Source organism: Hippoglossus hippoglossus, chromosome 17 (assembly GCF_009819705.1).
Source record: "Hippoglossus hippoglossus isolate fHipHip1 chromosome 17, fHipHip1.pri, whole genome shotgun sequence".
NCBI lineage: Eukaryota > Metazoa > Chordata > Actinopteri > Pleuronectiformes > Pleuronectidae > Hippoglossus > Hippoglossus hippoglossus.
In genome coordinates this window covers 3,186,402-3,213,799 of record NC_047167.1, presented here as the reverse complement: position 1 = coordinate 3,213,799, position 27,398 = coordinate 3,186,402, and the positions used below count along the sequence as shown (strand labels likewise).

The window sequence follows — 27,398 nt, the reverse complement described above, 5'->3', positions numbered from 1 at the left end:
CAATTAAATGGTTTCTCTCCGGTATGAATCCTCATATGTACATTCAGCTGGTCCCAATGTCTAAATCTTTCTGCACACTGAGTGCAACTAAAGGGTTTCTCTCCTGTATGAATCCTCATATGTACATTCAGCTGGTTCTTACGTATAAAGCTTTTGCCACACTCAGAGCAACTAAATGGTCTCTCTCCTGTATGAATTGTCAAGTGTATTCTCAGCTGGTCCTTTAGTCTAAAACTTTTACCACACTCAGAGCAATTAAATGGTTTCTTATCAGTTTTACATCTCATATCACTTAACGGCTGTTTGTTGTTTCTTATATGAGGCTGAGGCTCCCTGGTCTTCATCCAATCATCTTCACTGTCTTCAGTCCCAGAAGAGTCTTCGGTCTTGTCCTCAGAACCTGGTTGTAAAAATCCATCAGGACCTGAGTTCCTGGCTGGTTCTGGTTTTCCACCGTCCGCTCTGTTCTCCTCATTCTGACTCTGATGAAGCTGTGACGACTGAGGTTTCTCTTCGTCTTCTTCACTCTTCACAGCAAAAGGAGTCAATGTGAACTTGATATCAGCCTCCTCCAGTTGTTGAAGCTGCTCTCCCTCCTGATTGGTCCAAGGTTCCTCCTGTTCCTCTTTAATGTGGGGGGGCTCTGGGTCCTCCTGGTCCGCAAGAGGGCTCCACTGCTGCTGCTCAGGGGGAACCTCTTCTTTACTCACCACCAGTTGCAGGAAGTCTGCATGGAGAGTAGAGAGGTATGGTGTTTTTTGGTCTCAAATAGTGTCACAATACAAAACAATGTGTCGATACCGATACTTTATTGATACTATTCCAAAAAAAGGGAGTGGCTCTATCTGAGCCAGTGGCACAAGACTTCTGTCGTTTGATAGTATGATGTGTAGTTTGTGAGGCTACAGTTGTGTGCAGGTTAACCCTGGGTTTGAAATACCAGAATTACAATGTCATTTATGTTCATTATTTCACGCTCAATAAACTTAGTTTATCTGTTGAGTGTTTTCATGTTTGCATTCATGCATGTAGGTGTTTTTTTGTCAATAAATAAGTAGCCTTCATTTTATGGTGTGATGTACTTACATGTACTTGTATTGGCACTGCAGGTTTTCCTGCATCATGTGAAAGAAAAGTGATGAACCCACAGGATGTATACGATTCTTATTTAAACCTGGGGAACAGCTTGCTTATGTTAACTGTTTAGAGCGGTCACGCTGGCTGCTCTTCTAGAGACTAATGGTTTCACCCACTTTTTTCACGTTCTGCGCAGTTCATAGTAGAATATACAGAGAAAATCTTTCAGCACAGTTTCAATGTTACTCTGTCAAATATGAAAGTGAGCACAACTGCTGAATGAAAACAGAAAACACAACTTTCAGACATTACTCGGTTGTTTCACGCAGACAATTAAGTCAATGTTCAGTCAGTGGACAACCCATGAATACAGATTTCACTGAGTTTATTTTCTCACATGAATAAATAGAAAATATTTCATGTCTGCTACAACTTGTACTTCTAATAAATATAGTCTTTTCTATTTGTCGCTGCCTTTTATTAAGTCACATCTGAGGCCTTGCATTCATTCATTGTCTAACTTTCATTCTCCTATCTTATTTCATTCTACTTTTTATTTTCTATTCTCTGAACTGTATTAAGGATTTTTAATTTGACCTGACTGTTTATATTTGTGTCTCTTACACTTTGTCTTAATGGTTTTAAAGATTTAGATCAACTTCTTGAAGCTGTTAGTGACGAGTTGCTCTGCTCACATTAAATATACTTTAGAGCGACAACTCACAAATGTTTCTTGTGTCTTTCGAAGAAAAGCAAGCTCCACTAGCTTAGCTACCAAAGAGCAGCTTAGCTCCACTAGCTTAGCTAGCACAGAGCAGCTTAGCTCCACTAGCTTAGCTACCAAAGAGCAGCTTAGCTCCACAAGCTTAGCTACCAAAGAGCAGCTTAGCTCCACTAGCTTAGCTAGCACAGAGCAGCTTAGCTCCACTAGCTTAGCTACCAAAGAGCAGCTTAGCTCCACTAGCTCAGCTAGCTTTCCGGCTCCAGGGAGCAGGGACTGACCTGCTCTGTGCAGCCTTATTTCGGGCTTCATCACGGCATCGAGCAGCCTCCTCTGGCGGCAGATCTCCCGCTCTGACCGCTCCAGTCTGTCTTCGTACTCCGCCACGGTTTCCTCAAACACAGCGGCGATCTCCTTCGCCGCCGCCGTTAGCCGCTCGGTGAGCAGCGCTCTCAGCGCCGGGACTTGAGCCGTTTCTTCCCCTTTCTCCACCTGCATCAGAAAGTCTTCAGCGGCAGCGCTGATCCGCTCATGTACTGACACCCGCAGCAGCTGCACGGCGCACATTGTCCTCCTTTCTGCGCACTTTGAGTCTCGAACAAGCGGCAACAACCCGGGCTGAGCGATGAGGCCAATGCGGAAGTGCAAAAAGAAGCTGTGGCCACTTGCGGCTGGCTCAGTGTTGCCAACTCCTCAGTAAGGAAAGTAGCTATTGGCTGTGCTAAAAGTCGCTAACTGACGTCACCACCCACTTTGCATAATGGTAATTGGCGCTGTAGGAGAGAGGAATAACGTCGTGGGAGAGACAAAAAGTGAGTAAAAAAACACCCTAAATATGTTTAGAACTAAAAATGAGCTTTCTTCTGTTGATTCTTGGTTTGTTTTTTTATTTTGCCATTGAAATAGACCATCACTTCTCAAAATAACTTCATGACTTTAATGCCTTGTCTAGACCCACATCACATGAATAAATGTTGTCCTGTATTGTTAAATGTTAGAATATCAAATTGAATCAAAAGACTGTTATGTGGGGTGGAATTGCTAGCTCTACGTCCAACCCTCCTCCTTTATCCGGGCTTGGGACCGGCAAAGTGACCCAAAAGAGACACTCTGGCAGAGTTACTTAGGTATTTTTTTAAAGTTGTATTTATTTTATTTTTTGGGGGGGTTTCTGAAGTTTGGTTTAGTTTCTAATCTTATGCTCCACCTAGGAGCCTACAACAAGTCACAGTAAAACAGGAAACAATTTTGCCATAACTATAACATTTGTAAAAAAAAATTGTATAGACGGTTTTAACTTGACAACATTAACAATCTGAATGGACCAGAAAGAGATAATAGAAAAAGCTGTCAATTTCAATGTGAGAAAATGATGTTAACTAGTCTGGCCCTAATTCAGGTTCATTGTTTTGTTTTTTTCAGACCCCCTCTACACACACATGCTGTGCTGGCTCACAGAAAGAGTAGGTCATCTTCGTTTTGGTCAAGGCTTTCTATGGCAGGTTCAGCAACTGAGGGAGCTGACTTAAATGAGTAAGAAGCTGATGTGCCAAAAAGCTGTAAAACATTATCAGGCAGCTAGTGCTCATAGCAAGCCTCACCAGACAGCTTCAGACCATATCGGACATACAGGATGGAGTTAAGGGTCTGCAAGGACATCCGATTTCTAAGTTTGCTTTTTACCACACTCATCTGGCTGAATAATCTCTCGACTTCAGCATTCGAGTGTGGCAAGGACAACACAGACACAGCAGCCATGGCAAGTTCCTGAAACCGGTTGATATCAGCTGCATCCCTGAACTTCCAAATCTCACTCCAGAAGCCCACTGTGTTTTTGGTTTCATTCGTTGTACTCCTCCTTCAGCACTTTATGGACCCCATTGTTAATCCCCGTCATAACGGAGGCATTGTCAGTCCCTATCCCCAGGAGTTTCTCTTTTTTAAGACAAGACTTCTCCAGGAAAGCCACAACAGCTCGGGCTATAGATCTGGCATCTCCTCCCTCCAACTCAACAAGCCCCAGAAATGTTGAGACAATTGTGTGTTTGGTGTCACGAAAGTACCTTATCACAACCCCCAGGTACTTAGAAACACTTACATCTGTGGACTCATCGAGGAGGAGGCTGAAATGCTGGTCACCCACATCTGCGACCAACATTTTTAAGTATGGTGCTAGAACACCATTAATCATTTCCGTGCACTTTGTCCTGTGTATTTTGAAGTGAGTAGCAGCAGTGGAGTCTGAGAAAGCAGCTTTACATGCTTCCCCAATGTGATCACATGCCAGCATGGAACTGTGTTCAGCAATAGCTAATGCCATGGTGGCTTGGGTGGAACTGTTATAAGGCTTTGCCTTTTGAGTATGTTTTTGAGTCGTCATGTATTTTTTATATCACACAGTTTGGCGTAGAAATCAGCCTTACAATACAGGCAGTATGCCCGTGTATCATCTCCAATAAACGGCTTCAACCAGCCTTTGAATTCAGGGTTTGATTCCCACTCCTTTCTGTATTTTTGAGCGTACAGTTTAGACTGAGGCATCATGAGCTAGCTAGCTAGATGTTTAGCTTATGTCACAGAGAGGCACACACACAGTGGACGAGGTGAGTAAGTAACGGTTTTAGTCTCAATCACTAAGTTCTTCCTTCATGACAACTGTGAGGGGGGTGGATTTTTTTCCAACTCACTCATTTAAATTATATAGAGGTTTGAAATTATGAATAATTATCACTTGATGGACAGGTGACGTCACCGTTAGCTCGTCACTCCAGCTTCTAGCCTGTTGCCTGCTCGGCTTCACCTGAGCTAACAGGCGAATCCCCGTCACTGAACACGACCTGAGTCTGTGGAGAGGGTTTCAATCACATATCTATGGAAGCCCATTTCCGCCACTGTGATGAAGAAAATAAAAATCCGGTATCTCATTATTATGACTTAGTATCTCATTATTATGACTGCTACTACTGACTGCTACTCTGACAGCAGAGCAGGGAAGCCATGGTTGAGAGACTGCGGTCAAGCCAGCCGCCTCTCGTGTTTGCATTGTCAAAACAGCCGACTGTTGTTTCTCGCGTGGAATTGATTGAACATTTACGATAATCGTTGTGAAGCGGTTCTGAGGAGCTGTTTTTTTCCTCAAAGTACTGACACTGTGTAGTTTTTGAGTAATCCTGTGTCAAAGTCCCCTCCATAAAACAAGAATGAGCTTCTTCTGCTATATTTGATGAAGGATAAAAAGCTTTTTTACCATACGTTCTTCATAAAACTGATATTGTTGGAGTACTAGTTAGACTACTGCCACAAATACTATGAAGTACTCAAAATGTGTACTTTTTGAATAATCCTCTGTCAAAAGGACGAAGCCTATCCTATCAAAAGATAACACTCAGATTACTGACGTTGGTGAATGCCAGGGTAATGTATTTGTTTGTCAAATATAAATAAATTATAGGAAGTGTAACTTTACTACAATAGACAGTCACATAGAGAACCTGAGGCTGATGTCCACCACCTATTTCCTAAACTGAAGTGAAGTGATTATGATCTGATGAACTTTGAAGTAATAAACTTTTTATTTTTACCATGTAAAAGTCTGTGAAGGAGTTAACCTGGCACGTGTATGACTTCACATATCTGTGTATTTGTGTTGATTTTTCCTCTAGGTAACTCAGACATGTCCAGGGCCCCAGCTGTGGCCACATCGTGGATCATGATCTGTAGATCGCGTATCAGAGTTCGTAATGGTGGATCCAGTATAGCGGATTCTGTATCGTGCTGGCTGACCGTGATAATAATGGCGGATCCTGTATCGTGTTGGCATCTGATAGTGGTGGTGGACCACGATCGAGGTTGCAGCTGATGGTGGATCCTAATGGCGGCAGTGAACAATGTCTGTGGACTATAGTGGCAGCCGATCTTGATGGTGGATCATGATCGTGGTGGCTGCTGACCATGGACTATGATTACAAGATACTCGACCATTACTGACAATAATCCGTCAATTCATTGACCTTCAGTTATGCTTCAAAATGTTTACCCTTATCAATGCTGCTAAAACCTTTATCTTGATGATGTTCTCCTTTACACTTGACATCTGTTGCACTTCTGTCCGTCCTGGGAGAGGGATCCCTCACATGTGGCTCTCTCTGAGGTTTCTACGTTCTTTTTACCATGTTGAAGGGTTTTTTTAGTAGTTTTTCCTTACTCTTGTTGAGGGTTAAGGGCAGAGGATGTCACACCCTGTTAAAGCCCTATGAGACAAACTGTGATTTGGGAATATGGGCTATACAAATAAAATTTGATTGATTGATTGAGACAGCCTGCACCTGTGGATGTCCAACCTTGATTCAACATTAGAAAACATGAATAGCCTTGAACTCAAGTCAGTGAAAATATGAGTATTAATCATTCTGACTGGTTCACGTCAGTTTATATTGGCCACAGTCATACAAAATACTGTCATTTGAAGAATATAATCTGTTTTTAAAATCTCTGCCTGTCAGAACAGTCCAGAACAAATCTTTGTGTGATCTTTGTGTTGGATCCATCAGTTCTTCTCTCAGCCTGGATCTGAATCAAACTACACCATCAGGTGGAAGGAGCTAGAATTTTCTGTGTTGGAGCCATTTGTGAAATATATGTTAAATAGTTATACATTTATTTTTCAACATCCGTGATTTATTATTTATGATGCAGTTTCACATTAATTTTTTAATTTTCTTCTGGTATTTACAGATATTTGTATTTAAATGTGTGTATAGCAAAACATTCACAACATAAACACACATTAAACAAAATTGTTGTACAAAACAGTTCTATATATATATACAAAATGAAGCTCATTTCTCACCTTCACATCTGAATGTGTTGTTTCACAGTTTAGACCTTTCACCTGCGTAAGGTTTTTTGATTTGTTGTGCATCCCTGTAATTTAAAAATCAGTCTGAATATTCAGTCTGACATTAGAATTAGAAATATTAGAATATCCTTGATGAATAAAAGAAATAAAATAAACCACAACTAAAACAGACTGTTAATAAAACTTGGTCTTTAATAAATTTGAAACATTTGGCCCAGAATACATTTAACCAGCTCAGTAAAGTGAATGGTTATGATTTAGATCAACTTTTAGGTTTCTATTGTATTATGTTAGTGGGTGTGTGTCTCTCTCTTAAACTCTGGAGTGAATCAAACAAACACAAAGTAAAGTTCAGTTCTGTTCAGGTTCTAATAACTTTTGATGAGTGTTGGTGTTGATGGCGAAAAAGTAAAGTGAGCTCAGGTCAGTGAGTGTGGAGGACGACACTCAGACTCTGACACGATACAAACCAACCGCTGCTTCTGTTCTGATCCTGAAACAGCAGCGCTAATAATTTATAATTAGTCCGAAACCCTGTATTCACACTTGTGTTGCTTCCAGTCGACATTTACCACTCAGAGCAACAAATGGTTTCTCTCTTGTATGAATCCTCATATGTACATTCAGCTGGTGCTTAAGTCTAAATCTTTCAGCACATTGAGTGCAACTAAAGGGTTTCTCTCCTGTATGAATCCTCATATGTACATTCAGCTGGTTCTTTTGTATAAATCTTTTACCACACTCAGAGCAACCCAATGGTTTCTCTCCAGTATGAACTGCCATGTGTGAAATTACCTCAGATTTTTGTTTAAATGCTTTACCACACTCAGAGCAACCAAATGGTTTGTTTCCTGTATGAATAATCATATGTACATTCAGCTGGTTCTTATATCTAAATGTTTTACCACATTCAGAACAATTATATGGTTTCTCTCCTGTATGAATTCTCATATGTAACTTTAAATAATGTTTGTGGTTACATCTATAACCACACTCAGAGCAACTAAGTGATTTCTCTAATGTATGAGTCTTCATATGTACAGTTAGCTGGTCCTTTCGTCTAAATCTATAACCACACTCAGAGCAACTAAATGGTCTCTCTTCTTTATGTATTGTCATATGTACAGTTAGCTTGTCCTTTACTCTAAATCTTTTCCCACACTCAGAGCAACTAAATGGTTTCTCTCCTGTATGAATTGTCATATGTACAGTTAGCTTGGCCTTTATTCTAAATCTTTTGCCACACTCAGAGCAACCAAATGGTTTCTCTCCCGTATGAATCGTCATATGTACATTCAGCATTTGTTTTCGGCTAAATGTTTTACCACATTCAGAACAACTAAATGGTTTCTTATCAGTTTTACATCTCATATCACTTAAAGGCTGTTTGTTGTTTCTTATATTCAAACCAGACTGAGGCTCCCTGGTCTCCATCCAATCATCTTCACTGTCTTCAGTCTCAGAAGAGTCTTTGGTCTTGTCCTCAGAACCTGGTTGTAAAAATCCATCAGGACCTGAGTTCCTGGCTGGTTCTGGTTTTCCACCGTCCGCTCTGTTCTCCTCATTCTGACTCTGATGAAGCTGGGACGACTGAGGTTTCTCTTCGTCTTCTTCACTCTTCACAGCAAAAGGAGTCAATGTGAACTTGATATCAGCCTCCTCCAGTTGTTGAAGCTGCTCTCCCTCCTGATTGGTCCAAGTTTCCTCCTGTTCCTCTTTAATGTGGGGGGGCTCTGGGTCCTCCTGGTCCGCAAGAGGGCTCCACTGCTGCTGCTCAGGGGGAACCTCTTCTTTACTCACCACCGGTTGCAGGAAGTCTGCATGGAGAGTAGAGAGGTATGGTGTTTTTTGGTCTCAAATAGTGTCACAATACAAAACAATGTGTCGATACCGATACTTTATTGATACTTTTCCAAAAAAAGAGAGTGGCTCTATCTGAGCCAGTGGCACCAGACTTCTGTAGTTTGATAGTATGATATGTAGTTTGTGAGGCTACAGTTGTGTGCAGGTTAATCCTGAGTTGAAAATGACAATGTCATGTTCATTATTTCATGTTCAATCAATTTTTGTTTATCTGAGTGTTTTCTTGTTTGCATTCATGTTTTTGACAATGGATCGGTTTCACGCAGACAATTAGGTCAATGTTCAGTCAGTGGACAATCCATGAATTACAGTTTATTTTCTCACGTAACTAAATAGAAAATATTTCATGTCTGCTACAACTTGTACTTCTAATAAATATAGTCTTTTCTATTTGTCACTGCCTTTTATTAAGTCACATCTGAGGCCTTGCATTCATTCATTGTCTCTGTAACTTTCGTTCTATCTTATTTCATTCTACTTTTTATTTTCTACTAAGGATTTTTAATTTGACCTGACTGTTTATATTTGTGTCTCTTACACTTTGTCTTAATGGTTTTAAAGATTTAGATCAACTTCTTGAAGCTGTTAGTGACGAGTTGCTCTGCTCACATTAAATATACTTTAGAGCGACAACTCACAAATGTTTCTTGTGTCTTTCGAAGAAAAGCAAGCTCCACTAGCTTAGCTACCAAAGAGCAGCTTAGCTCCACTAGCTTAGCTAGCACAGAGCAGCTTAGCTCCACTAGCTTAGCTACCAAAGAGCAGCTTAGCTCCACTAGCTCAGCTAGCTTTCCGGCTCCAGGGAGCAGGGACTGACCTGCTCTGTGCAGCCTTATTTCGGGCTTCATCACGGCATCGAGCAGCCTCCTCTGGCGGCAGATCTCCCGCTCTGACCGCTCCAGTCTGTCTTCGTACTCCGCCACGGTTTCCTCAAACACAGCGGCGATCTCCTTCGCCGCCGCCGTTAGCCGCTCGGTGAGCAGCGCTCTCAGCGCCGGGACTTGAGCCGTTTCTTCACCTTTCTCCACCTGCAGCAGAAAGTCTTCAGCGGCAGCGCTGATCCGCTCATGTACCGACACCCGCAGCAGCTGCACGGCGCACATTGTCCTCCTTTCTGCGCACTTTGAGTCTCGAACAAGCGGCATCAACCCGGGCTGAGCGATGAGGCCAATGCGGAAGTGCAAAAAGCTGTGGCCTAGTGGTGGGCGGATCGATCCAAATATCGATACCAACGTTGGTATTGATATTGATCAATACCAGTGTAATGAGATCGATACTGTAGTTTCAGTGTCTCTCCTGTATGCACTGCTGCGGCTGTCTGTGTAAGTGCCGCTGCTCTCAAGTGCCGCTCCAGTCACAGCACGGAGCAGGCCCACTTTGCTCCTCCTCCCTCCTCCCCCCGGCCAGCAGCACAGCACACAAGCAGCACAGAGACGGAGCAGAAGAATGGCAGAGAGGAAGAGGAGCGCCGTGTGGCTATATTTTCAGATTCAGGCTGAAAATGAAATGACAGCAAGATGCGTCATTTGCAAAAAGGCAGTCAAATACAGTGGTAACACCACTAATTTATACAAGCATATGAAAAACCATCCTAGAGAAAATAAAGAGCTACAGAAACAGAGAGAGGAAGTGAGAAATCCCCCACCCCCTGGCCCCGACAGACCCACACCCCCGACCGAGAGGCAGAGGTCATTGGCCTTTCAGTCTGGCAGAGAATATCCAGGTAGATATTAGTGGTGAAAGTAATATTTTTAGACATCTTCGGCATTAGTTAATATTAATTTTCAAAGTGTAAGTGGTCATTTGTTACTTTAGCCAACTCAAAAAGTATAAATTATGCTCAGACCTTAGATATAATACATTTATTCCATTGATACGTGTTATTTAAATGAATACATTTACTGGAATTGAAACAAATATACTGAATATAATATGGCTCAGATTTGATTGAATATAATTACCCTTTTGTGTTAACTGTGAAAGGGATACTGTATGATTACTATATTTAAAGTACAAGTAGATGTGCTACAGACTTAATTATTTTATCATTTCACTTAGCCGATTCCCCGAGAGCAGTGGAGATTACGAGGAGCCTGGCAGAAATGATTGTGAAGGACCTGCAACCTCTTTCCGTGGTGGAAGATGACGGCTTTAGGAATTTTGTGAGGACACTTGACCCACGGTACAAAATTCCAAGTAGAAAGTCTTTGATGGAGGGGAAACTGTGGTATATTTAGCTAACGTAAATCATTTCGACATGTGTATAAAACATAATGACAGGTTTAAAGCTAGGGGCCCCTCGTTTCTGGACTTTCAGATTTCCTGATTATTATTCCAGATGTTACTCGTTAGTTCTCTCCCTCTGAAAATGCTCTTTGACCTGTTAGATGGAGGGGTTTCCATCTTAATGTACGAAGCATGTTTTGAATTAGAGGCCCCTATGTATGATGTCATTTTATCTCAAGTTTTGGGCGTAAACAATTTCCCTATATGAATGCTTGTCCGACACCGGGGAGCAGACTTCTGATTTGGCCGAGAACGTCTCCGGGTATACCTAGGTACCTGTCCTGACCTTATTATACAAGCAAGAATGGTGTCGGCGGAGATTCCTTCATCATCATCTTCAACATCACTGCTGCTTAAATATACAACAAAACTACCAGCTCTTTATGAAGACTGCTGCTTTAAGGTCAGAAAGGCATTGAGTGGTGTGGACAATGTTGTGCTTAAAACTGACATGTGGACATAAAGAGCCACAAAGGCATACTTAACAGTCTCATGCCACATCATAGATGAAAACTGGCAAATGCTGGCATTCGTGCTAGAAACGTGCTCTGTTCCTGGACACACACGGCAGACAATATTTGTTCAGAATTAACCAGAATCGTGGAAGAATGGGGCATAACGGACAAGATTCTGGCTGTAATAACCGATAATGGCGCCAACATGGTTGCTGCTGTTGCACAAAGGTGGTTGGGGCACACTACCCATGTTTTGCGACACTTTGAATTTGGTGGTGAAAGACTCTTTCAAGGCTCACCCTGACTTGCTTGAGATTCAGCAGAAAAGCAGTGCTATTGTTGCTTTCTTTCACCATAGCACTAAAGCTGCAGACAAGCTCAAAGAAATTCAGAAGCAGCAGAAGTTCCCTGAACAAAAGCTAATTCAAGCAGTTGAGACAAGGTGGAACTCTGTATTCTATATGTGGAAGAGATTGTTTGAGCAAAAGGAGGCAGTTACCACAGTCCTCTGTCTCCTTGGAAAGAGCTCACTTTGCTTAAGTGAAGAAGAATGGTCTGTCATCAGTCACTCCATCGATGCACTGAGACCATTTGAGGAAGCAACCAGGGAGATATCAACTGAAAACAAATTTCAGTTTCCAAGGTGATTCCCTTGGTGTCACTGCTACTCAGAACAATTACAACTTCTGAGCGCCTAGGTAGCAAGCTAGCTGCTGAGCTGTCAGCGCAATGTCACCGTCGTTTCAGGGCTATTGAAACGTTTTATGGTCTTGCTGTCAGCACCTACCTGGACATTAGATTTAAAAACCTGGGATTCTGTGACTCTGCAAATGTTGAGCCTGTAAAAGCTCGACTTGTCACCGAAATGCAGTCAGTGAGTCAGACCTCAGCACCTTCATCATGTGCATCAAGCTCAAGCTCTGCCACCAGCTCTGCCCCAGCTCCTGCAACTACGTCAAGCTCTTCTGCAGGGGCTGCTGCATCCCCACCTGCAGCAAAAGGTGGGATACGGACCGAATTTTACTTTCAAGTCCTTGCAACTCAGCAGCATCGGACAACTGGCACTGATGCCCTAAATGAAATGTGCAGGTACTCAGAAGAGAGGCCAATTCCTCGGGATCAGGATCCACTACTTTGGTGGAAAAACAATGCACCAACATTCCCCTCTCTGAGCAAACTTGCCAAAAAACACCTGGGGGTGGTTGCAACATCAGTGCCAGCCGAGAGGATTTTTTCAAAGGCAGGACAGTTAGTAAGTCATAGGCGAAGTGTATTAAAGGGGACATAGCATGCCCATTTTACCACAAGTTGATATGGTTCCTTGGGGTCTTAATGAAATGTCTGTAACATACTTTGGTCAAAATACCACAAGGATCATATAAAACAGCACCCTTTTTACCCTGTCTAAAACAGCCTCCACAGAGTGACCTGTTTTGAGTGCCTGTTCCTTTAAATGCTAATGAGCCAGCTCCCCCCTCCCCCCTCTCCCCCCATGATTTTAAACGATATAAATTACAATATTTTATATGATATAAATTATCAAATATGCATCCCATACTTTGTATTCCCCTTCTGTTGTCCTGGAGTTTTAATTTTCCCAATCACATAATTAAATGTCCCCCTCTGCCCATCCACTACAAGCACACAAGCAGACAGACAGAGAGAGAAGATCAGGCTATGAAGGGGGGGGCTATGAAGACCATCATTTACCCCCGAACCCCGACATTCAACGGGTACAACAACAAGCGGAGAAAGCAGAATTGTGGGCTGACCTTATATATACAGTCTATGGGGCTGACCAGCGCGGAGAAATGCACGTCCCGCTTGAGAACGCCGCTGCGCTGCCTCGCAGCCTCGCTGCGTCCGGTGTAAACCCGGCGTAACGAGTGGGGGGGGGGGGGCCAAGGCCATGTAGGGAGACTTCCAGTACCTTGTTACGACACAAAACCCAGGAAGCTCAATCGAGTCACTCAAGCAAGATGTTTCTGACCAGAGTTTTTGGGTTGGTAGACATGCCAGATACCCACATTAATGTGTAGAAGCACTAACAAAGTGGAATTTGCATGCTATGTCCCTTTAAAACCGAAAAATGTGAACATGATACTGTTCTGAACAAAAACCTCTAACCAAAACCTCTGTTCTGCTCAGGGGGCCAGGGCCCACAGGGGGGCCTCTGGGAATATTTCTTTGAACTCAAGGCTTTGGGGGTTGTTTAGTTATTTACACTTTATTTATTGTATTTTCAATGATAGTTTTGTATTTTTTATTATTTTTTCAAAGCCAAAACAGAAGTGCACTGGAGGGGAGAGATTTTTTGCATTTCCTTAACATTCTACTTGAAAAAAAAAGAATTTGTTTTAAATGTTTTATAATATTTGTTGTGGAGTGCACTTTGTTTATTTAAGAAAAAATCCCGAAATTTTTTTGTAACTGTTCTGTTGTTACTGTAGTCTCTGAACAAAAACTTTTATGCTAATAAAGTATTTTCTATTTCCGAATAATCCTTGCCCAAATTCTGTCCTGGATTTAAAAAAATTTACAATCCAAAGGAAAAATCACAAAAACAATTAAAGGTCATGAAAATTCATTCAGATTTAGCAATTTGATGATGCATCCACCTTAATTATTAAAAAATATCGGTATCGATATCGGCGATACTGTCCCTGTATTTACTTGGTATCGGATCGATACCAAATCTAGCAGTATCGCACACCACTAGTGGCCACTTGAGGCTGAGCCAGCCTTCTAGCGACTTTTAGGACAGCTAGATTTTAGGACAACACTGGTGTTGATTTTAGGACAACACTGGTGTTGCCAACTCCTCAGTAAGGAAAGTATCTATTGGCTGTCCTAAAAGTCACTAGAAGTCGCTAAATGACGTCAACACCTAATTTGCATAAAGGTAATGGACATTGTAGGAGAGAGGAATAACGTCGTAGGAGAGACAAAAAGTCAGTAAAAAACACCCTAAATATGCTTAGAACTACAAATGAGCTTCTTCTGTTGATTCTTGTTTTTTTTTATTTTTTATTTTGCCATTGAAATAGGCCATCACTTCTCAAAATAACTTCATGACTTTAATGCCTTGTCCAGACCCACATTAGATGAATAAATGTTGTCCTGTATTGTTAATGTTAGAATATCAAATTTTAGCAAAGACTTATGTGGGGTGGAATTGCTAGCTCTACGTCCAACCTCCTCCTTTATCCGGGCCTTGGGACCGGCAAAGTGACCCAAAAGAGACACTCTGGCAGAGTTACTTAGGTTTTTCTTTTACGTTATTTTTTTTTTTTTTTTTCTTAAGTTTGGTTTAGTTTCTAACCTTATGCTCCATCTAGGAGCCTACAACAAGTCACAGTAAGATATGACATTTTATTACCATGACTATAACATTTAAAAAAAAAATTTGTATAGACGGTTTTAACTTGACAACATTAACAATCTGAATGGACCAAAAAGAGACAATAGACAAACAGTCAATGGCAATGTGAGAAAATGATGGTAACTAGTCTGGCCCTTATTCAGGCCCCCTCTACACACACATGCTGTGCTGGCTCAAAGAAAGAGTAGGTCATCTTCATTTTGGTCAAGGCTTTCTATGGCAGGTTCAGCAACTGAGGGAGCTGACTTAAATGAGTAAGAAGCTGATGTGCCAAAAAGCTGCAAAACATTATCAAGCAGCTAGTGCTCATAGCAAGCCTCACCAGACAGCTTCAGACCATATCGGACATATAGGATGGAGTTAAGGGTCTGCAAGGACATCCAATTTCTAAGTTTGCTTTTTACCACACTCATCTGGCTGAATAATCTCTCGACTTCAGCATTCGAGTGTGGCAAGGACAACACAGACACAGCAGCCATGGCAAGTTCCTGAAACCGGTTGATATCAGCTGCATCCCTGAACTTCCAAATCTCACTCCAGAAGCCCACTGTGTTTTTTGTTTCATTCCACTTACTAAGATGGATGGCACGCCATTGCTGGACAATCTTGTCTATCTCTGCAGGAGAGTAGCCAGGGAGCTTGGCTATTTTTTCTATTTCTCCCAGGCTCTTATTGTGCTTTAGAGTTTCCTCTACATTGAAAACTGACATGTACTGCAATGCTTCGATGTTGTCCGGCAGTCTCACCCTCAACTCGTTAGTGAGGGACATGGTGAAGGCTACACACTGCTTTCGGACATAGTTCTTCTCCTCAGGCGCAAGGTGGAGCTCAGCTGCCTTTGACTCAAAAAGATAACCAAGGTACGGTTTGGCAGTGATGTATCCGTCAATTGGCTCTTTGAGTACATCAATATTTGCCAGTGGATTCAGCACCCTGCTACTCACAGACTTTATCAGGCTACCCAAGCTGTCAAGACGTTTAAGATTTTCTACCTGCTATCCCTCAAAAGCCTTGATGGTGTGATGGAAATCTGAATATACAAGAGGCTGGAACACCAAATTTGTCTTTGTGTATTTTAATAGGGGCTTTCTGCAGAAAGGATAAACACAGAGAGTCACAGGGATCTCAGAGTGAAGATCAAGAACAGTCAAATGCAAGGATCTTATAAAGGAGAACTAAGGCTGTCTCTCTGAGCCAGTTCAGACTGGTTCTGTAGGCGCAGTTTGAGAGAGGAATCTAAACACAGACAACTGATTTACATATTTTTCCTTTGGAGATAAAGCAGACATACATTCAGTTCTTTGGAGAGTAAATACGTGATAAAAAGGTCATAAAGGTTTTCAGGTAATAAAACTATTTAGACATGTTATATAGGTTTCAGGTCACAAACAAGTCAGGTCATAAAAGTCTCAAACAGGTATGCAAAGACTTTCTTTTCAACTACAAAATAGGTTTCAACCACACTTTGTTATTTTTCCACTACAATGGCCAACTGTACCTCACCCAGCACTGACTTGTCAGATACAAGATGTTTTGAGGATCACTGTACATGGAGTATAAAACCTCAGCCATGTAGCAGTGTTCACTGGACTTGGTGAATGCGAAATGCAGTTTAAGCACCTCCCACTGGTCCAAAATGTGTGAAACCGAGGTTCAATGGAGAGCCAAGGTGTGGCACACTTTTTGTTATTTGTAAGGGTTTCTCCCAACAGTTGATGGTCTCATATATGTTCTTGTAGGCCTCCCTGCACTTTGGAGACACTGAAAACTCTCTGAAGGAGGCAAGAGTAAATCCTCTCCTGAAGAAACCTACCCTCGACCCGTCTGAAGTAAATAACTACAGACCTGTCTCTCTTCTTCCCTTTCTTTCCAAAACTCTCGAGCGTGCTATCTTTAATCAACTCTCCTGCTATCTTCACCATAATAACCTTCTTGACCCTCACCAGTCTGGTTTCAAGGCAGGCAACTCAACTGAGACCGCCCTCCTTGCTGTCTCTGAGCAACTTCACACTGCTAGAGCAGCCTCTCTCTCCTCTGTCCTTATCCTTCTAGACCTCTCTGCTGCATTTGACACAGTGAACCACCAGATCCTTATTTCCTCCCTTCAGGACCTGGGTGTCTTAGGCTCTGCTCTCTCCCTGCTCTCATCCTACCTCAATGACCGCACTTACCGGGTAACTTGGAGAGGATCTGTGTCTGAACCTTGTCCTCTCACTACTGGGGTCCCTCAAGGTTCCGTCCTGGGTCCCCTCCTCTTCTCTCTGTACACCAACTCTCTCGGCTCTGTCATTCACTCACATGGCTTTTCCTACCATAGCTATGCTGATGACACCCAACTAATCCTCTCTTTTCCCCAATCTGAAACACAGGTAGCAGCATGAATCTCTGCCTGTCTGACTGACATCTCTCAGTGGATGTCTGCACACCACCTGAAAATTAACCTTGACAAGACTGAACTACTTTTCCTTCCAGGGAAAGACTCTCCCACCCATGACCTGACTATTAACTTTGACAACTCCGTGTTAACCCCCAATCAGACTGCCAGGAACCTGGGTGTGACACTCAACAGCCAACTCTCCCTTACTGCCAACATTACTGCAACAACACGTTCCTGTAGATTCATGCTGTACAACATCAGGAGAATACGCCCCCTTCTCACTCAGAAGGCGGCGCAGGTTCTGGTCCAGGCGCTGGTCATCTCACGCCTAGACTATTGTAACTCCCTCCTGGCAGGTCTACCTGCTAGTGCCATCCGACCTCTGCAGCTCATCCAGAATGCAGCAGCTCGACTGGTCTTTAACCAACCTAAATTCACTCACACTACTCCACTCCTCCGCTCCCTTCACTGGTTACCGGTGGCTGCCCGCATCCGTTTCAAAACATTAGTACTTGCGTACCGTGCTGCGAACGGATCGGGTCCAGTCTACATCCAGGACATGGTCAAACGTTACACCCCAGCCCGTTCACTCCGCTCTGCTTCTGCCAATCGGCTTGTTGCTCCCTCACTGCGAGCTAACCACTCATCAAAATCACGACTGTTTGCTGTCCTGGCTCCTAAATGGTGGAATGAGCTCCCCAATGACATCAGGACAGCAGAAAGTTTACACATCTTCCACCGCAAACTAAAAACACACCTCTTCCGACTATACCTTGAATAAAAATTTTTAAAACTAACAATTTAGTAGCACTTAAATGGCACTTACTTATAGCACTTTGCAGTTTTGCTTTTTTGAAGAAATTGTACTTTCTTGATTCTTGTTGTTCTGGATTTGTACCCTCATGGTTGAATGCACTTATTGTAAGTCGCTTTGGATAAAAGCGTCAGCTAAATGAAATGTAATGTAATGTAATGAAAACCAGTTATAAGTCTCCCGTACCAAGTACTCCACACTACGGGGGATGGTGTCATTGGAAGCATGACTTACAGCAACCTGCAGAGAGTGACACACACAGCGAATAAGAACCAGATCTTTGAGGCCATACTCCTCCTTCAGCACTTTATGGACCCCATTGTTAATCCCCGTCATAACGGAGGCATTGTCAGTCCCTATCCCCAGGAGTTTCTCTTTTTTAAGACAACACTTCTCCAGGAAAGCCACAACAGCTCGGGCTATAGATCTGGCATCTCCAACCTCCAACTCAACAAGCCCCAGAAATGTTGAGACAATTGTGTGTTTGGTGTCACGAAAGTACCTTATCACAACCCCCAGGTACTTAGAAACACTTACATCTGTGGACTCATCGAGGAGGAGGCTGAAACGCTGGTCACCCACATCTGCGACCAACATTTTTAAGTATGGTGCTAGAACACCATTAATCATTTCCGTGCACTTTGTCCTGTGTATTTTGAAGTGAGTAGCAGCAGTGGAGTCTGAGAAAGCAGCTTTACATGCTTCCCCAATGTGATCACATGCCAGCATGGAACTGTGTTCAGCAATAGCTAATGCCATGGTGGCTTGGGTGGAACTGTTATAAGGCTTTGCCTTTTGAGTATGTTTTTGAGTCGTCATGTATTTTTTATATCACACAGTTTGGCGTAGAAATCAGCCTTACAATACAGGCAGTATGCCCGTGTATCATCTCCAATAAACGGCTTCAACCAGCCTTTGAATTCAGGGTTTGATTCCCACTCCTTTCTGTATTTTTGAGCGTACAGTTTAGACTGAGGCATCATGAGCTAGCTAGCTAGATGTTTAGCTTATGTCACAGAGAGGCACACACACAGTGGACGAGGTGAGTAAGTGACGGTTTTAGTCTCAATCACTAAGTTCTTCCTTCATGACAACTGTGAGGGGGGTGGATTTTTTTCCAACTCACTCATTTAAATTATATAGAGGTTTGAAATTATGAATAATTATCACTTGATGGACAGGTGACGTCACCGTTAGCTCGTCACTCCAGCTTCTAGCCTGTTGCCTGCTCGGCTTCACCTGAGCTAACAGGCGAATCCCCGTCACTGAACACGACCTGAGTCTGTGGAGAGGGTTTCAATCACATATCTATGGAAGCCCATTTCCGCCACTGTGATGAAGATGTGATAAAAATCCTGTATCTCATTATTATGAGATAGTATCTCATTATTATGACTTAGTATCTCATTATTATGACTGCTACTACTGACTGCTACTCTGACAGCAGAGCAGGGAAGCCATGGTTGAGAGACTGCGGTCAAGCCAGCCGCCTCTCGTGTTTGCATTGTCAAAACAGCCGACTGTTGTTTCTCGTGTGGAATTGATTGAACATTTACGATAATCGTTGTGAAGCGGTTATGAGGAGCTGTTTTTTTCCTCAAAGTACTGACACTGTGTAGTTTTTGAGTAATCCTGTGTCAAAGTCCCTTCCATAAAACAAGAATGAGCTTCTTCTGCTATATTTGATGAAGGATAAAAAGCTTTTTTACCATACGTTCTTCATAAAACTGATATTGTTGGAGTACTAGTTAGACTACTGCCACAAATACTATGAAGTACTCAAAATGTGTACTTTTTGAATAATCCTCTGTCAAAAGGACGAAGCCTATCCTATCAAAAGATAACACTCAGATTACTGACGTTGGTGAATGCCAGGTTCTGTCTGGGGGAGTATGCGTTTCTGTGTGTGTGTGTGTGTGCGCGTGTGCTCTCCTCTGTCCCTCTTCACAAAAACTGATAATCACATGTATTTAGTTATTAATCGATGATGACGGATCATGACTCCAGATCGTTCCGTCAATTAAACCCTGATGTCCTGACTGTGCGTGTCATGTTACGTCACGTGTTGTATGAAGCAGGGGAATGTGTGCACATGGTGTTTAAACATGGGATATTAAGTCATAATTATGAGATACTTAGTCATTATAATGAGATACAGGATTATTATTTTCTTCATCACAGTGGCGGAGATCGGCCTCCATACATATCGAATGAATCACACGGTTTTCTGTGGTAAGTAAAATACGGTATTTTATTTATGTGTTAGTAGTGATTAGCAGGTATCAGTGTCTCTGTACCTGGCATCTCCTAAAGCTCTTTATTCACAGTATTGGTGTTGATGTGTTGTAACGTGTTTCAGTGAAAACTAAACTTGTCTGCTACATTCAGTTTTTACATCTTTAATCTTAGGCAGACTTTACTGAATCTGTCATTTGTGTGTTAAATAAGTGGACATGCAGAATAATGTATTTGTTGTTCAAATATAAATAAATTATAGGAAGTGTAACTTTACTACAATAGACAGTCACATAGAGAACCTGAGGCTGATGTCCACCACCTATTTCCTAAGCTGAAGTGAAGTGATTATGATCTGATGAACTTTGAAGTAATAAACTTTTTATTTTTACCATGTAAAAGTCTGTGAAGGAGTTAACCTGGCACGTGTATGACTTTACATATCTGTGTATTTGTGTTGATTTTTCCTCTTGGTGACTCAGACATGTCCAGGGCCCCAGCTGTGGCCACATCGTGGATCATGATCTGTGGATCGCGTATCAGAGTTCGTAATGGTGGATCCAGTATAGCGGATTCTGTATCGTGCTGGCTGACCATGATAATAATGGCGGATCCTGTATCGTGTTGGCATCAGATAATGGTGGTGGACCACGACCGAGGTGGCAGCTGATGGTGGATCCTAATGGCGGCAGTGGACAATGACTGTGGACTATAGTGGCATCCGATCCTGATGGTGGATCATGATCGTGGTGGCTGCTGACCATAGACTATGATTGCAGCAGGACTGCCTGATATATAGTATTTCTCCTCAGATACTCGACCATTACTGACAATAATCCGTCAATTCATTGACCTTCAGTTATGCATCAAAATGTTTACCCTTATCAATGCTGCTAAAACCTTTATCTTGATGATGTTCTCCTTTACACTTGACATCTATTGCACTTCTGTCCGTCCTGGGAGAGGGATCCCTCACATGTGGCTCTCTCTGAGGTTTCTACGTTCTTTTTACCCTGTTGAAAGGGTTTTTTAGTCGTTTTTCCTTACTCTTGTTGAGGGTTAAGGGCAGAGGATGTCACACCTTGTTAAAGCCCTATGAGACAAACTGTGATTTGTGAATATGGGCTATACAAATAAAATTTGATTGATTGATTGAGACAGCCTGCACCTGTGGATGTCCAACCTTGATTCAACATTAGAAAACATGAATAGCCTTGAACTCAAGTCAGTGAAAATATGAGTATTAATCATTCTGACTGGTTCACGTCAGTTTATATTGGCCACAGTCATACAAAATACTGTCATTTGAAGAATATAATCTGTTTTTAAAATCTCTGCCTGTCAGGACAGTCCAGAACAAATCTTTGTGTGATCTTTGTGTTGGATCCATCAGTTCTTCTCTCAGCCTGGATCTGAATCAAACTACACCATCAGTGGAAGGAGCTAGAATTTTCTGTGTTGGAGCCATTTGTGAAAATATATGTTAAATAGTTATACATTTATTTTCAACATGCCTGAATCATTAAGACTATGCACTTTCACATTTACATTGTAGTTTGGGGCTTGACTGGGACCATTATGGACTCAGTCCCAATTGGCTGATGGTTACTGTTCTGTCTGTGCTTGTTTAGTTTTTTAAGCTAGGGAGCGGAGAGCACACTCGTCATGGACAAGGCTCATATTCCCACCACGGTCTTTGAGTAGATTATTAAACACATTCTGTTTGTGTACTCTATAACTAGAAGGAAGTTTCAGTAAAGCTACGCTAACATTGTGATTTATGTGAATTTAAAAATAAATCAGAAAGAACTAATAAATGCTAAGGACATGTTAACTGACTGATATTTAAAAGAGAGCTGATGTTTACGGGACCTCTGTGAAATATTGATATGCCCCTACAAACACGCACATACACACACAATTATATATTGAGCAATTAACATAAATGTTCCTGAAATAATTCCTCCACACGTGTAACATTGCAGATGAATTTACTCAGTAACAGAAACAGAGCAGTTTTGTGATATTATTTTTTGGATATTTACAGACAAAACTTTCACATGTCATACCAGACATTAAGAACTTCAGGCTAAAGTGCCCTTGAAAATTAGCTGTAACAAAACGTCCCTTTTTTTAAAACTAGAATTTACAGATTGTATTTAATTGCTTTCTTTTTCTCATTTGTGTGTAGGTGTTAGTTTAATCGTCTTCTCGTATGTGGACTGGTTGAGTGGCAGTGAGGAGAGTTTGACATTTCTACATGATTTCTACACTTTCACAGGCTGTTTGAGGGGTAAAGACCTGCTCTTATATCTGCATGTTCAGCGGTCGGATCTCGTCCACTCTGTTGCGGTGCAGCTGAAAGGCGGAGGTGACCCAGCGGCTACACGAACACTGATCCCCACACCAGTTGAAAGAGCCCATCTTAGAGCTACACTTAGGACACAGCAGCTACACACAAAGTGAGAGAGAGAAGAGAAACCGCAAACGGTCAGTACAGATCACAAAACCAACTGGGACATGTGGATCTACACCTCAAAGGACATTTTAGTAAGTTCTTCAAGGTTAAGACTTGGTTTTAGGATTGTGTGTGTGTGTGTGTGTGTGTGTGTGTGTGTGTGTGTGTGTGTGTGTGTGTGTGTGTGTGTGTGTGTGTTAGTGTGTGTGTGTGTGTGTGTGTGAGATAGTACCTGTCCATCCATCACCCCAATTAAAGCTTGTTCCATCCACTGCACTGGTTCAATGAAGTAAGATGTACACTGGACGTCTCCTAGACAACACATTTTATTTCGTTATTACAACTTCCCCATGTGACACCATTAAGAGAAAAACTGACTTACATTGATTTACAATATAATTTTCAAATATTATTGTCATATTTAGTCATATTTGGTCATTAATGTAAACTATCTCAGTCCTAGCTGCATATCAGAAACAACTTCAGTCCATATCAACATGCACATCACATGACGATCAATGCACACTGGTCTTGTGTATGTGGGGGTCAACAGAACGCAGAGGGTTGCTTAGATGCAGAAGATACTATGAACACTGAAAAGTAAGCAACCCTTGTAATGAGTTATACATGTTGCATTCACTGCTGGAGGTTGACACTGTTCGTTTCCTTCTAGAGGAGGGTGACGTGATGCGGCCGTGATGAATCAGGGAAGGATACATCATAATTCATCTGATGAAAGTGTCTTGCAACTCTAGTAGTGGTTAACATAGCCATGAGCTACTGCCAAATTCAGTAGACTTCCCACAGCTCCCTCTCCAGATTTGTTTGCACATTGACTAATCAGCACGATTTGAAGAAAACCTAAACATATACAAATTCTCAGGTAAGTCCTGGAGTTATCATGAGTGTGTTTTTTTCTTCTATTTCTAAGTGGAGTCATGGATGTTTATTTGCAAATTGAAATCTTAACATGGAAACTCACACTGAACACAAAAATGTGTGCATCGTGTCTGTGTGTTCAGATATGACATCACAGCCACTGCTGCTGCTGATTGGTTTTCAGACAACCTCCGTGCTCCTGTCCCTTTCACCTCATGCTGTCTGTCTACCTCTGAGTGTATCACCAGGTATTATCTTACCAGTGAGGTTACTGAACCTCTTGTGAGCAAAGGCTGTCGCTCCTTCTCCTACTGGGTGACTGAGAATACTGGAGCCACGGAACAGAGTTCGTCTGCAGAGGAGAGAGCTGGAGTCAGGCTGTGCATTTCCCAAAATGTTCAATTATTCCTTTAAACATGCTGCAGTGGTTTCCATTCATCATCTAGACTGTGGCAGCTCAAAACATGCTAATTTGTACCACCACAGTTTCATAATGAATCTCTTTTTTTTTTACATTTCTCTTAATGACATTAAGAAATCTTGCTGGTGCTGTCATGAAATCGCGAGTTATGATCAATAACGTTTTAACCGTCCATGCAGACAGTCAGACGACCTCATAGTTTCAGCTGCAGTTGTGGCATAAATGAAGTTCTCGCTCTCTCTCTCACCCGAGAACTTCTCTTTCACTCTGAATCTGTTGCGCATGAGAGTGACCTTCATGCACATGTGCCTCCGTTACAGCCATAGATTAGAATAATTCTGTGAGAAATGCTGTAGTGATGACAAAATGAAATCTGAAGCAGCTTATTTGTAAAATAATACAATTCTTTGCAGACGGAAAGGTTGTCCCTTATTGTCACCATCATAATTCAGGAAGAAAATGACAAATACAGTAAAGTTTCTTATTTAAGGTCTTTAAATATTCCTACACAACATGAATCACCTTCATTATAAAACCTCCCCACATTCAGCCACTGTATAAACTTTTGCACTTGTCACCTGCATTTCCTGCAGCGATAGGACACTTCAGAGGAGCTGGAGTGGGCAGGGTCAACGGCAAACAGCTCCCTGGGAACTTGCTGCAACTCCACACACACACACACACACACACACACACACACACACACACACACACACACACACACACACCCACACACACCCACCCACCCACACACCCACACCCACACACACACACACACACTTTCAATAATCAAATAATGATGAAAGAAACTGTCTGTAATGGTTTGCGTTTACCAGGGAACTTCTCAGTGATCTTGCTCAGTCTGTATTGTTTGTACAGAGGACTGGAGGCGTCCACTTCACACTTCATGGCCTCATAAAGATACAACTGCTCCTCAAAACCACTGTTGACCCTGAAATACATCAGCAGCTGTCAATGTCCCCATCTGCCTCTCATAATAATGACATGTCCAACCATTCTGTCAATTCTCTCATAAAACCTCACTTCACCCAAGTTATTTGATCACTTGAAGGCTGAAAGTGAAAAAACCCACAACAGAAAAACTTTCAGGCCACATCAACACCATTACGTTCTAATACGATCTCTGTCAAGACGAAAGTTTTAGCCCGTGTAGATAGGAAGAAACAGTTACAGAATACAAAATACTACAAATAAAAAACACCAATGGGGAAAAGTAAGAGCAGGGATTTTCTTTTCTTGGAACAACCACAAAGTGGAGCTGTTACTGATAGTAGCTGTTAAAAATGATTTGCATTCACCTCTGATAATCAAGTTGTGACTAATAACACTCACACAAGCAAATTTACAGAAGGTGATCTGTCTCAGTTTCTACCCATTCAAACTGAAATTCAACACCAGTTTTCAAGAAGGAAAATTCCAGAGTAGTGTGGATGACAGACATAAATGTAGCTGCAGTGATGGGTTTCAAAACTAAAATGTAGTAGTGTGGACGTAACATCAGTGATTTAAGCTAATTAATGAGAAAGCGCTGACACACAGAAACACACACTTACTGTACATCCTGTTTGACACTCTTCAGTTTGTGATAAGCCTCTATGAAGCCCAGCTGGTGTCTCTTCATTAGATAACAATGGTTGCACTTCGACTTCGACCAGCCTGACTGAGACACACACACACACACACACAGTCAAATGCCTTGTTGGTTTTTTGTTTACCGTACAGCAGGGGTTTCAAAGTTTGAGGCTGTGAGCCTCCCCTCACACAAACTTTGGAAAAAGGTACCTCCTCACCCCACAATAGTTTACATGCCTAGTTTCGCTTAATTTCTGGCTGGATAGAGAAACAAATATTGTTTGCTTGACAAAACTTGGGACTTCACATAATATGAGAAAGCTTTTGTCTGAGGTTTTTTTTAATAAATGTCTAACTCTGAGAAAGTGGGGGAAACAGTAAAATTTCCCAAAGCTACTGTATCTCTGAACTATTTCTTTAACGAGATCACACACATTCAGGCAGTTCTATGTCATCTCCTTTTGATAACTAGCGATAGATAATGTATTATTTCACTCCCATTCACTGAGCATCACCAGAAACTGTTTGAAAACCTCTGCCATGCAGCATGGATTTCATATTTATCAAACTAATTCATAACTGTATATGAAAGTGACTGCTTTTATTTTTGATATTTTAATTACATTTTTCTGACAATACTTCTGACAAGTACATTTTAAATGCAGGACTTTTCCTTATAATGGAGTATTTTAATTCAATTCCCTAAAACCTTTGTGGTGTGGACATATTTTATGGATATTTGGTAACATACGTCTCCACAAAAACTCTGGCTAGAAATAGATCAAGGAATACGAAAGACATTATTGAGGAAAAACCAACAGAGCCAAACTTTAGGTCTTCCTGTTGACCTCTGACCCTTACCAGTGAACAATGACAGTCCCACCTCCAACCACAGCCTCCTGAATGAACAGGTAGCAGTCGTCCAGGTGACTCAGGAGGTCAGAGGTCACCTCATCTAAAACGTTGACCCACTTCATGCAGAAGGCACCATCAGCGGGAAGCTGAGGGGTGGGGTCGACAGAGTCCACAGACAGGACATGAGTGACAGCGGCATCAGCCAGTGCCTGCCTGTCATTGAGATCGGCCGCGGTGCCAATGTACAGACCGGGGTCCACCAGGATCATGACTGCAAAGAGAGACACAGAGAGCTCACATCTGTCTGTTCTTACCAGGAGCAAACACGATGATTTGTTATAAATCACATCCCTCATGATTGTGTTTTCATAAATATGACCACAAACATCTCCTATGTATCTAAAAGGCTGGATACAACAAACCTGAGAGGAAAGATGGTCTAGTTTTCTTCCTACGCGTCTGTTTTTGATTCATTGTGTGATTGTGTTTCAACTTTGTTAAAGATTTTTCCTTCTAAAATGTTTGAGTTAAAGATTGAAAGAGAAAAATCCAAATTATCTCTTTTTTTTCCTATCAGTACAGGGGAATTTAAAAACACTGAAAATATTATCAGTGCTTATTTCCTTAATTTTGAATTGATAACTGATGTTATTGTATATATATGTTTTCATTCTTCTTCGCTCTCTTTCTAGTTATACAGCACATTTCATACACAGAGGTAAATACAGTGTGCTGTACAGGGACATTTTAAACAACAGAGACTAAACGAAAAGAAATCCATTTAAAATCAGAAAGCACAGTTTAAAACAATTTTCAAGCAAAATAAAAGAATAGTAGAATAAAAGAGTAAATCTGTTTTTAAATTCTCTGCCTGTCAGAATAGTCCAGAACAAATGTGTTTTGTGTGATCTTTGTGTTGGATCCATCAGTTCTTCTCTCAGCCTGGATCTGAATCAAACTACACCATCAGGTGGAAAGAGCTAGAATTTTCTGTGTTGGAGCAATTTGTGAAATATATGTTAAATAGTTATACATTTATTTTTCAACATCCGTGATTTATTATTTATTATGCAGTTTCACATTAATTTTTTCATTTTCTTCTGGTATTTACAGATATTTTTATT

At 41.7% G+C, this 27,398-nt stretch overlaps 1 protein-coding gene and 1 pseudogene across 1 annotated transcript in view; both read right to left on the bottom strand.

Annotated features, from left to right (window-relative positions):
• LOC117778326 (cilia- and flagella-associated protein 251-like) overlaps window positions 1-27,398 on the bottom strand; it is a 43,205-nt gene that overhangs the window by 12,513 nt on the left and 3,294 nt on the right. Inside the window, exons 3-4 of the mRNA XM_034613827.1 lie at window positions 8,004-8,482; window positions 263-737 (exon numbers count right to left, since the gene is read on the bottom strand). Coding sequence (XP_034469718.1) covers window positions 263-737; window positions 8,004-8,482 — 954 coding nt within the window. The remainder of the gene's footprint in view (window positions 1-262; window positions 738-8,003; window positions 8,483-27,398) is intronic.
• LOC117777920 lies at window positions 22,191-26,543 on the bottom strand (annotated as a pseudogene).